Genomic DNA, 13,335 nt, shown 5'->3' on the forward strand with positions numbered 1-13,335 from the left:
TCATATGGGTGGGACAGTCTGGTTAAATCTGAGTAACTACTTTTGTCAAACAATACCAAGAAAAATATTTCGAAAGCATAGTGAGTTCATAAAGTGTAATCTCAGCAGCACTGTTCAAGTTAGCATGTATTAATGTTGACTATGTAATCTCAGTTCATGCTCTCTTCATGTTTAAGAAAACAAAAGCAACATATTCACGTATTTTTGTGTGTTCACTTACATGTACATATTTTAGCCTTTTTATTGGCACTTCCTGCAGCTGACATTCAGCTATCAATTACACTTCACTTTACTGAACAATTTTAACAGTGTATTCATGTGTCAGGTTCACAAGTCTTTGAATGGGTACTGCTTGCACTGCTGTTCCCTTTCACCTTAGCAACAGATATGAGTTGAGGCCAATTGCCGAGGGTACATCCAAGTCAACATAGGATCTATTAGTACTGGGGTTGATTCTCTTTGAAGGTCCAGACAAGAACAGAAAGTGTGTATTCTGACCATTGAGAAAGGTCCACACAAGTATAGAAAGTGCGTATTCTGGCCATTGAGAGATAATGGAGGTCTTCAGTTATATAGCTGACAGATAAAGGAGGAAAGCCTGTGAATACTTGAAAAGTTTGGTGAAATTGTCCCATTTGAGATGTGAAGACGGCTCTGCTGGTGGCTACCGAGTTCAGTAGGTGCAACAGATCATACACTGCAGCCCACATAAACACAATGACATTTATTGAGTCAGTTCAAAGACCATCAACAGCTTAGTTAGATGGCTAGCTATGTTGGCAAAAGAACTAGCAACACGCTTAGAGTGTAAGCACTATTAGAGTGTTGTGGAATTGTTCCTAGAATTGACCGAGATCCTCTGGTTTGAAAACAGGCTTAAACACATCTTGAATAAAACTCTGCCAATCTTGGAAGCCTACACCTTGATATCTGTTAAAACTGTAATGCCCATATAATAAGTCACATGAGCACTACACACAGGATGCACCAGTTAGAATTGCACAGTATGAGGAAGTGTGGTATACACCTGTAGGTTTCGTAAGTTACAGAAACTCCTCTACATGCCCACGATCAATTACATACCATATTTTGAAAAAGGCTTCATTAAATTTGGAGGGGACAGTCATCCTTCCAGAACAGAAACTTTAAAAATGTAATATGGTGTTAGTTAACTGCAAGAGTGTCCATGATAAGGTCCCAGAATTGGTCTCACTTATTAATGTAATAAGGCCCATGAAGTTTTAGAATCAGAAAGCTTGCAGAAACCAGAATTGAGCTAAATGAACCAAGACATTTTACTCCCCCCCCCCCCCCCCCAAAAAAAAAAAATGTTTCATTGGCCTATTAAGAGAAAAGTAGATAACAGTAACACCATTTCTAATCTGACAAGTTCTTCCTGTTATTTTTTTATACATAAAGCTACTTCAAAGTTTTCATCATTGTAGCGTCTATTGCAATTAATATCTCAGTGTATGAGACAGTCATTATTCACATGATGGTGGCTTAAATAGTGAAAAGTCATATATTGAAGAAATAAAATGATGTTGCGGAATGTTAAGCAAGTGTTCCTTTTTTGTAATTACTATAAAAATATATTATCTTTTGTTTAACCATCACGTCAGTTTCCTTCCATAACTGAACTGCATAAACATATTATTACTATACCACAGAACTAATGCTACAATCTATTTATATTTGTAATTTACCAATACTTTATTCAGTTACATGCAGTGTGAAAGAAAAGCAATTTGATGATTTATTACAATTTGTGATTATGGCCTATGCTGTAATGCCTTTTAAAATGAATATACACGAGCATCCAACCTGAATACTTTGTTTTTCTATCATAAACATTGACTTGACATGGCTGAGTTTCTGGTTACACAGAATAGTGTTTCTACGTAAATTATGAGGCAGCAAGGCAAGAGAATTATGCACTGCTTGGTAGATTCTTATACAATTTAGAATATGTTTGAGGTAAGAAAGGCAAAAGGATAATAATGTATACAAAATTTTAAAGCATCAAAATTTTTCAATTTTATTTTACACTTTCTAAATGCACACAAGTGTGCACACAATATCTCTCACACATGTGAGTGCATGCTTGTGCCCGCCCACATATACATCACACACACACACACACACACACACACACACACACACACACACACACACACACACACACACACTTTTTATATACAAAAAGTGGAGAATACTATTACATGTCTTATCTTTTCACCCTGCATTAATTTGTGAACATAAACTTTCTTTCTCTTTGTCTCTTTATATAGTTATATAATTTATATATTTAAATATTTATTTACTTCACTCATATAAGAATAAGTGAAAATTATAAAACAAAGAGAAGTTTCTTTCCATACTAATATAGTAATTATCTTCCAAAAGATCACAATAGTGAGACACTTAACTCCTTTAACAAACTGCTTTCCTCAGTAAAATACTCTTTACACATAGCACCTTGTTTGCAACATGGTAATAAATGACACTCATACCTCACCTTTTGTTTACAATATATTTCACTTGTTGAGTTTTATATAAAACATATTTGAAAATAATTTTAACAGCACCTAAATAAGACTGTGTAGCTCTTTCTGGTATAAGCGTAATTTGATACATTTATTTGTATAAATTTATAACAGTAAAATTAAGCTTAACTGTACAATCTATAAAAACTCATCCTGCAGACTGATAACTCTCATGTAGAGAATTATCTGCTGCTGCAACACCTCCATTATATGTCCAGGTCACAGACAATATACAACATAAACACACATTCTTCCCACAAGTACGTTATAATGAACAGTGAAATTAATACAATGAAAGGTCTGAAAAAGTTGAACTAAGAGAAATTCAGTATACCCAACTGATTCTAGGAAGTGGACTAGTTTAACAAGCATCTGCACAAGAAAATATACTTATGAACTAAGGAAAATACCATATGGCACATTTATACACCATACTCTGAACACATGAGAGTCAAACTGCATAGTCCTTCACCTGGTAACATAAGATGCGTTCTATTGTCTCTGACAACTAGAGAATGTTTTGTCCTCCTAGCACAAGGGCGGAGCTTCGTAAGGAAATTATATTAACAATGCTAGAACCATAGCACATGAAATGACACATTCAAGAACTGGACATTTCTTATGCTGATGTTAATACATATAAGGATATATGAAGGGATCTTGAGTTTCATAACGTATTTTATTTCCCTCACATTAGTAAAATAAGTTGACTATTGGATGAAACCAATGCACATGGGTACATTTGGAAAGTTATTTTTAATATTCTGAATGTAATTGGAGTAATTCAGTTTTTCATGACTATTATGCAACTATTATATAATGATACTAATTTTTACAACTCCTTACAAATCCACAGAACAGTTTACTAATGCTTTTCAGTAAAAATTAAAAATATTAAGCACTCTATACCATAATTTGGAAAGCAGAAAAATTACACAACCAATTTAAAAGATGGGTGGCAATTGGCTGCATACAGCCTACTTTCTGACTTTATTATTCTTCCATTTATCTTCAAATAAATTTTGACTAGTTGTGGTTCCTTACCGATTCATTTGATAAATTATTTTTGATTATCAAGAGTACCACCTCATTTATTTGTGACCAAAAGAGTACTAAGAGTGAAACAAACACAAATGCACAGGATGAGTCTACTTGCAAGAAAAGCAGTCTCAAAACGGAACAAACATTTGAAATGGCACCTGCTCTTAAATCATTCATCCCGCATTTTTAAGGGATATGCAACAAAATGAAGACCATTCCTATGTTACCAGTTAAGCTATAATCCACAACTTGTGATTGGAAATAATTTTAAAAAGTAAGGAAAGTGGTCCAGCTCCCTAAGAAATCAGAAGAAAAAGTAACTTAGAAAAATAGTTCAACTTACTAGATCTCATTTTTATAAAACTAAAGTGTCCTTAAAAGTATTTTATTAATTTCTTTCTTTTTTCATTCTTTTTATCTATGGAAACAGTTGTCTGAAATGCAGTCTGCAGATTTTTTGAAAATCATTAACATACTACAGCAACAGCCCACAGTAATTTAAACAGTATACACACTACAGGCATTCAGTGAGAATTAGTACTGTACATAATTTGCACTACTAGCTGGTTCCCTTTCGAATGAAAAATTATACATGTATCAATATCTCTGATTGTTAACTTGTGATAGCGAAGGCGCATCAGAGACTGATGCAGGAAATCTACTATACATTAACAATGAGAGGAAAAAAATATACATCATCAATCTTTAAATATACAATATCTTTCTTTAAGACGCTTGCCAGTCTTTAGCTTATTGACACCTCAATCTTTCATTCTCAACTCTGTAACAGAATGTAGTAAATAAATCCCATCAATCTAGACTTTACTAGTGTGCAGTCTTTAAACAAGTGAATCACTACGTGATTCCAGGCACATGCAATCGTTCACTGGCTTGTTCCATTATATACAAGAATCTTCTGTGGTCAATAAAAATAAATACTATTTATATATGCAGAAGGCTGACAGGTATAATCTGATATAAATACACGAAACAGCATTGCACTTATTCTACATTCTGATCATCTTGCACACGATGTTAACTATGACTGTACCAACAGTATGCACAACAACATTTTAATATTTACATTCTCTGTTTGCATACCCACCCTCAGCTTTGAATACTAATAACACAGAGCCATCCCAGAACAATAAATACATTTGAAAAGTTTCTTTGTATGCAAAATTTTAAATTTTGAGCACACAGTCTGGATTTACAAATATGCTGCTAAATGTTCATGGAAAGTATTTAACAAAACAACACAGATGAGATATTCTGAAAGAGATTACGACTCTAAATTGTTCACATAACACCTGGTTCCATTGTAAGTTGTTTGCTTGTGGGATCATAATAGCCTGCTAAGTAGTATATATCATTATTATCATAAATAGTGGAGAACCTATGAGGTTCAGCACCCAGGCGTTGTATGTATGTTTCTAGTGGCAGCACTTCACATTTATGAGAGATTGTTTGAACATCATTTTCATCACTGTGTGGCGACTCAAACAATGCACCCTGAAATAAAACAATAAGCCTACTTGTAAAAAACGCTCAGCTTATTTTTCACAAAAATCTCAAATTACACAGATCAGAAAAATTAATAAATGCAGCACTCATCCTATGATAAGGGAAAATTATGAGCATAAGCCCACAAATTTTAATACTGCATTATTTTCTCAGAACATTCACCACATGACTACTTCTTACAAAGTTTTATTTTATCAATAAAATAAAACTACAGGACAGACACAGAATTATATAATGTTTCACTATAATTAACAGTCACAGTCCCCACACCATAGTCCATAATGGATGTAGCAAATATAAATTAAAAATGTTTCATAGAAGAGCATTTGGGTGTCAGTCTTGTTACTTACATTTTTTTATCCTTATTAGGAACTACAGATTTTCCTAAACATTGTATATGTTATTCATTCAGGAGAAGCAATGTCGTATCACTTTTACTGCCCCTTTTTTTATGTAGGTGCACTATCAGTTTGCCTTTTATTAATTTATTCACCCAGGGATTATCTCTCAATGATGCTGGATATGAACAATATAATTAAAATAAAATGCACAAATGGGAAATCCATGCAGCCAGAAACAGTGGTCATGTGTGTGAGAGTTTCATTTGTTTGTGTGTGTGTGTGTGTGTGTGTGTGTGTGTGTGTGTGTGTGTGTGTGTGTGTGCTCTGTGATCTAATTCAGAAGAACGCGTTTTAGCCAAAAGCTCACTTGTATAGCAGTCTTTTCTCGTGCCTGTCTGCAACTCAACTTTTCCGCAATATGATGAGTAGCAATCTATCCTTTTCAATATTCTCAAATATAAATAGAGACAGAAGTTGTATATATAATTTTTTAAACTGTTCTGTAGTTGATAATCTCCACAATATAGTGCTCCTTTCTTAAAACTCACTGCAAGTTTGAAGTACTATACCCTGAACGGGGCAGAACAATATGAGCAGATTATTTGTGGCATATAACGAGGCATGGAAATACTTGATATTTACGTTCAGACAAAGCATGAGACATCCGCTAGGAACAATAAAAGTGAAGTAGAGGCCAGTAAGACAAACTGTGTAAAATATTATAATACTGGGCGGTTGTAATTGTGGTGCAACTACTCATGGAGGTTGAGTGTGGGCTGTAATTATTGCATGGCAGTGAAACTTTGTAGATATGGTAACACATTAATGCAGAACCAATTTAAACTGGAAAACAAATTAGTTCCAGTCATGGCCACTAGGTGTAAACCTGGTTCTGTATGCAGTTTGCATGATGATGTGACATCCATACTGTCATTTGACAAGCAATAACATGAGTCAACAGTATGGCTATTGAGGAGAGACACTGTGTGTTATTAGTGAAACTGTTTTATGTGAACGGCAGCTATTACAGTGCTGCATTGAGAGAGTATCACCATCTGAAAGGTTTGAGGAGAGGCAGAATGTCATTAAATAATGAAATTAGAAAACATGGGTGAGCTTGGTGTGGCACGTGAAATAGGATGGCATCCTATCCTAATGACACTTATTGACAAGGTTGCTGTTGCTGTAATGACCATGCACCACATATCTCATGTAGTGCTACTGTCCGTGCAGTGTCACAAAAATTGTCCATCCCATGGCCAACTGTAAGCAAAGTTTGATGGTCTGTTTTACAATGGTACCCATACAAGATGCAGACGGTGCAGCAACCATAACATCATGATCTGCAGCAACATTCTGAATTTTCTCTTCAGTTTCTGTCTTGGATTGAAGTCAATGAATATCTACCAAGTTTTGCTACCATATGATAAGTACAGCGCACACTGCCTCCATGAGTAGTTTAATTATAATCACACTGATTATGCAGTGAAAGACTGGAAATGTTCTTCACTGAATGACTAAGGTGATCAAACAGTTTTAAATGTGAGAATAACATGGCTCTCAAATTATGGCAGTAATGAAAACTAAAGAAGGATGAGGATATAGTCCTTCCTTTAAAAAATGCTCCTATGCAAAACAAAAAATGTAAGTGAAGCATTTGAAAATGTTCACTCACCTGCAATGGTGTATTTAAGGCCACGGAGTTACAAAATTTGGGGACGGACTATGAAGATGGTTCGAACAATGCACATATTGTTTGTAAGTAACATTACTATAGAAAAAGGGAGACATTGCATGCAATAAACAGAGTTTTCCTCATTGTCATTTATCAATTGGTGAATTTTGACTATAGTAAATCTGTATTTCCAATGTCTTTTTGTGCGATTCCTGAACATCACAATTAGAGATCATTTTCAGTCCTTTGATCTATGACACTTTCTCTGTTTCCTTTACTTCTGTTTTCACAGAAACCTGATTGTTTGCTAAGTGTGAAGTTTCATTCTCTTCAAGAGTACAGAAATATATAAAATAACTTAATAACCTTGTATGCAGCTACTGAAATTTCTTTCTTTGAGCTCAGCTGATACAATAAGTGGTCCAAGCCTTGGATGAGACAATACTCATATTGTCTGCTGGCACCGCCACACAGCAACTGTAGCCAAAACAGGCTTGTTTCCACTTGCCACAAGTTTTCTGATAGGGAGTGTGTCTTTTCCCTTCTTGGGACAACAGTTCACCTCATGCTTAGAGAAGCCAAAGGGCACAAATTTGCAATAAATGAACACCATATACTACAACAAGCCCAAGATTCCCTCACTATCTAAAGAGACAACATCTCCACCAGTCCAATTTGCAGTAGAAGGCAAGTCAATCATCATCAGGGAGACACAAGCAAGCATCCCACAATTAACTTCTCTACCTAACCTCACTGGCCACATAAAAAAAATTGTCAATGCTGCCCCTACAGACCAACCGAAGGAGGGGAGTTATCTTTTATTTCCTCCTGATGTTACGATATTATCAGCTGAAAACTTGGTAGACACCTGAAGATAGCACCTCCGCCAAGTACGTATAGTGCTTCACAGCTGCATCACCAAAGGTGTGCCTCAGGCTGTATGCCAGGATTTATGTGGACTCACATCAGTCTTTTCCAACTGGATGTTATCAGAGCTACTTATTTATCATCATGTCAATATTGTGAATCATTTGTGAACCTTGTTTGGAACTAGTTTGTGTACAGATTCTCAATTCAGTTACTTTCTTGCTGGTGGATTTATGCATTGGACTACATACCAAATGGACAAGTGTATTGTTTTTGTTTGTGACAATAATATGATTTGCAGAATATAGACATATGGTGAAGATTGAGGTTCTGAGGAAAAATATATCTTCTCATCATATCCTACAACCGAGTGTCCTGTTGGTCTAATTGTAGTACAGACAACCCCTCTATTATTTATAACTGAGGTTTGAAAGTCATAATGCTACCCATCATTACTCCAACATACTTCACAGTTGGTCAGCCCTGAAGTCATTCACCACCTCATGGCTCATTTAAAGCTTAGCACACCTCCACCATCTTAAGATGGAACAGGCTGACTTGTGCAATATTTAAATTTGGCTTAAAATGATTAAATCACAGAAATCACTGAGTATTTACAGAGGCCACAAGAGACCTTACAATGAGGCAGTTATTTTATCTCTGTGTGTTGTGATCTGCTCTTTAGATACTACTATCTGCTCCAGATGTATGAGTTGGAATCACAAAACAAGTTATTTTATGGGTGCGACATTCAAAGAACACACAGCACTGAAATCAGTCCTGAATTCCTAATTAAAATAGAGATAATTTTTTCTGCACATTCTTTGAAAGGGGAGAATTTTACGGTAATGAAAAACCACTGGAAGAACTGTCAAGGGTAGTAAAAGTTTGATATGAAAACATGCGGATGAAAATACTATGTAACATCTGGTGACTATGCATAAAAGCGCCAGCAGAACCTCACAGCACCAGATGTGTATTACTGTTTATATTACACTTTACAAATGGAGATGTGCACGTTTTCATGAACAATCAGTAGCCACTTGTTAACAATAATGACAGAACAATCTAGTGGTTTTTCCTCTAGTGTTTATAGAGTGTGCATTTTATTTTTACTATTACAGTCTCCTTGTGGCATCTTGAGTAGCCTCCAAATATCCCAATGTATGGTAGATATGAATGCCTTTGAACACTTCTGGGGCGTTAAGGATTTACACATTTTATCAGTCCATATCCTCACCATAAACACATTTCATTTGTACAGAAGATAACATTCATTCCCACCCCTCCATCCCTCACCCCTCCCCATCCACACACACTTTCCTTTGCTACTACATGGTATTTTTTAAAAGTATGGATTTTGAGTATGAAAAATTCTGTAAAAGTGTCTATTAATGTAAGCCAATGAAAAAATTATTAATTAAAACTCACGGGATATTTTAGAGGTGCACATCCATTAGTCTCTTCTGGATGGTAAAACCATTTGACACGTACTACCATGTTAGTACCCCAAGCTTCCCACATTGATTCTATGCGACCAATGTATGGACGATCAGGTCTTCCAGTTGACAGAAAAACTGCACAGTCACCAACCTATAACAAAATTTTATTATACTTATACCAGTTTCTTATTTATTTCAACTATTTTATATTCTGCCCTGACATACTGGTATGCAAGTTTCTGTTCAGGTAAAGGAAAATAACATTTCACTTTGCAGTGACAAATTTACAAGGCAAATCTACAAGCAATAAAAGCTTATCCATTCTGTTCTGTTAACAGTATCAGTAACAACAAATGACAACTAGTAATTTTTGTTTTGACAACGCATTCTTTAAACACAGAAATCTGGCATTTCTTTTTTGTGTTCATTACCTAAATGCTTCTCATCTGTTTGAATGAAGTTATGAGCCTTCTTTCTTGAATGACACAAGTTCCACCAAAAATGTGTAATTACAGATAATACTGAAACTTCCTGGCAGATTAAAACTGTGTGCCCGACCGAGACTCGAACTCGGGACCTTTGCCTTTCGCGGGCAAGTGCTCTACCAACTGAGCTACCGAAGCACGACTCACGCCCGGTACTCACAGCTTTACTTCTGCCAGTACCTCGTCTCCTACCTTCCAAACTTTACAGAAGCTCTCCTGCGAACCTTGCAGAACTAGCACTCCTGAAAGAAAGGATATTGCGGAGACATGGCTTAGCCACAGCCTGGGGGATGTTTCCAGAATGAGATTTTCACTCTGCAGCGGAGTGTGCGCTGATATGAAACTTCCTGGCAGATTAAAACTGTGTGCCCGACCGAGACTCGAACTCGGGACCTGGTTTTAATCTGCCAGGAAGTTTCATATCAGCGCACACTCCGCTGCAGAGTGAAAATCTCATTCTACAGATAATACTGTTTATTCATGTCAAACCTCTGGCCATTATTGACAGTGGAACTATTTTTAAGTGGCCTTACAGGTGCACATCACAAATACACATATGATTTTCAAAAGGTCCTCACAACAATGACCACATGTAACCAACCACATGTTTATTCCTCAACTTGCAATCAGTAGCATTAGTAAAAACCCCCACAAAATCCATTAAAATTGCACTTTTGGCAAAGAATCAATCACTGAACAGAACCATATGTAAATATACTCATCAAAAACTGGCATCACATAACATACACAAATAAATTATTAAACTTTTATATGCATTATAAATAATGTGCAGATAGTCCACAATGGTGTTGTGGAATAAATAAATGTGATTACTATTAGGCATATGAGGATTCTGAGTTTTTACAGCATAATCACTGCAGTGTAAGGTGATGAACATCTTTCGCTTCAATGGATAACTTTACTTAATCAATGTACAAAACCCAACACTCCTTACACCATTTTCACTTTTTGACAACAGTCAGCATCCAAATGTGCCTTTACTGGTCAATGCCAGTTCTTTCTAATGAGATCTACGAGTACTGTCTACTACCTTTATACTTCTCTTGACGGGTGTATATTATTGTTCTAGAAAAGAAATTATTCTTTCATCTTTACCTAAGATAGTCAGTTCTCTATGATTAAAATCATGACCCACTGTGAGATGGTACAGCTGTTAAAGCATTCAACTTGCATTTGGGAGAAACAGGCCCATCATGGCAACCAGATTTGGGTTATTGCAGTTTCCCTTCATCAGTGCTATGATTCTTTCCCTATCCTTGTCTTATCTACAACTGTACTTCATCTCTGATGACTCCGTTGTTGACACAACAATGAACTCTTACTTTTCTTTCATTGTAAGAAATACTATGAATTTTCCTACACTACTTATGACTGAAAAGAACAGCAGTAAAAATCACAATTAACTTTTTTAATGTAACTGTGGACACTTCTCCCTCAGAAGGATATTTTGAATATCCATCAGGATATTTCGTCCATTTTGCATTCATTATTGTACAGTACAGTTTCTCTGTTGCTATGTAGAATGCCTTTAGTAAATATTTCAGCATTGTAACAAGTTTCTAATCTATAATTTTGAGAATAGTTGTTCAAGCAGAGTTTTGAATGGCTACAGCACTTTTTGCCAACAATTATGTGCAACCATATTTGACTAGCCGATGAGAACACAACATAAGAAATTGTCAGGAGAGACTCACCCTGATACTCTCCTTGCCCCGTTGGATAGCTTTGTAGAACTCTTTACGTCCTCGTCCTTTAGCTCCAGGTCGCTTGAAACCTCTTCCTGACCAACCCCATAACTGTCTAGCTGGTAGGAATGCTGCCATTTTGCTTCGACTCTCGACTGATGGCTGTCTGTCACGACACTTCTTAGGCTTCACAATCTCTTTCTCCTTCTGTAAACATTACACAACAAAGTTCTTAAATCAGTAAAATTACCCACATATTAAAACAGCAGTGAAAGGCCACGTTTTATTTTCATACACAACATCCATTACAATCACCACATCATAGTTTATTTTCCTCCATTACCATGAACACATGAAACCCAATCTGGTATGGACAAAATATTGTTTTATTGTGTGTTGGCAGGAAGAGAGGAGGAGGAGCCTCACACACACACACACACACACACACACACACAAAATACAATAGACATGACAAGAAGTAAAGACCATCTTGAATGTTTTGTTGTTGATCTACATCTACATCGATACTCTGCAAGCCACCATGCGGTGCACGGCAGAGGGTTCCCTGTACTAGTACTAGTCATTTCCATTCCTGTTCCACTCAAATCGAGCAAGGGAAAAACGAATGTCTTTATGCCTCGGTGTGAGCCACAATGTCTCGTATCTTATCTTCTACATCTACATCTACATACATACTCCGCAATCCACCATACGGTGCGTGGCGGAGGGTACCTCGTACCACAACTAGCATCTTCTCTCCCTGTTCCATTCCCAAACAGAACGAGGGAAAAATGACTGACTATATGCCTCTGTACGAGCCCTAATCCCTCTTATCTTATCATTGTGGTCTTTCCACGAAATATAAGTTGGCAGCAGTAAAATTGTACTGCAGCCAGCCTCAAATGCTGGTTCTCTAAATTACCTCAGTAGCGATTCACGAAAAAGACTCCCACCCGAGTTCCTGAAGCATTTCCGTAACACTCGCGTGATGATAAAACCTACCAGTAACAAATCTAGCAGCCCGCCTCTGAATTGCTTCTATGTCCTCCCTCAATCCGACCTGATAGGGATCCCAAACACTCGAGCAGTACTCAAGAATAGGTCGTATTACTGTTTTATAAGCGATCTCCTTTACAGATGAACCATATCTTCCCAAAATTCTACCAAAGTTGACTATCCGCCTTCCCCACAACTGCCATTACATGCTTGTCCCACTTCATATCGCTCTGCAATGTTACGCCCAAATATTTAATCGACGTGACTGTGTCAAGCGCTACACTACTAATGGAGTAGTCAAACATTACAGGATTCTTTTTCCTATTCATCTGCATTAATTTACGTTTATATATATTTAGAGTTAGCTGCCATTCTGTACACCAATCACAAATCCTGTCCAAGTCATCTTGTATCCTCCTACAGTCACTCAACGACGACACCTTCCTGTACACCACAGCATCATCATCAGCAAACAGCAGCACATTGCTATCCACCCTATGCAAAAGATCATTTATGTAGGTAGAAAACAACAGTGGACCTACTACACTTCCCTGGGGCACTCCAGATGATACCCTCATCTCCGATGAATACTCACCATCGAGGACATCATACTGGGTTCGATTACTTAAGAAGTCTTCGAGCCACTCACATACTTGGGAACCAATCCCATATACTTGTACCACCGAGTCAAACGCTTTCCAGAAGTCAAGGA

General features: G+C 36.7%; 1 protein-coding gene across 1 annotated transcript in view; it reads right to left on the reverse strand.

Annotated features, from left to right (window-relative positions):
* Positions 1-2,012: 2,012 nt before the first annotated feature.
* Positions 2,013-13,335, reverse strand: part of LOC126458525 (serine-rich adhesin for platelets-like) — a 188,351-nt gene continuing 177,028 nt past the window's right edge. The window contains exons 20-22 of the mRNA XM_050095628.1: positions 11,637-11,834; positions 9,426-9,587; positions 2,013-5,099 (exon numbers count right to left, since the gene is read on the reverse strand). Of these exons, the coding sequence (XP_049951585.1) occupies positions 4,887-5,099; positions 9,426-9,587; positions 11,637-11,834 (573 nt within the window). The 3' untranslated portion in view covers positions 2,013-4,886. The remainder of the gene's footprint in view (positions 5,100-9,425; positions 9,588-11,636; positions 11,835-13,335) is intronic.

Source organism: Schistocerca serialis, chromosome 2, assembly GCF_023864345.2.
Source record: "Schistocerca serialis cubense isolate TAMUIC-IGC-003099 chromosome 2, iqSchSeri2.2, whole genome shotgun sequence".
NCBI classification, from domain to species: Eukaryota; Metazoa; Arthropoda; class Insecta; order Orthoptera; family Acrididae; genus Schistocerca; species Schistocerca serialis.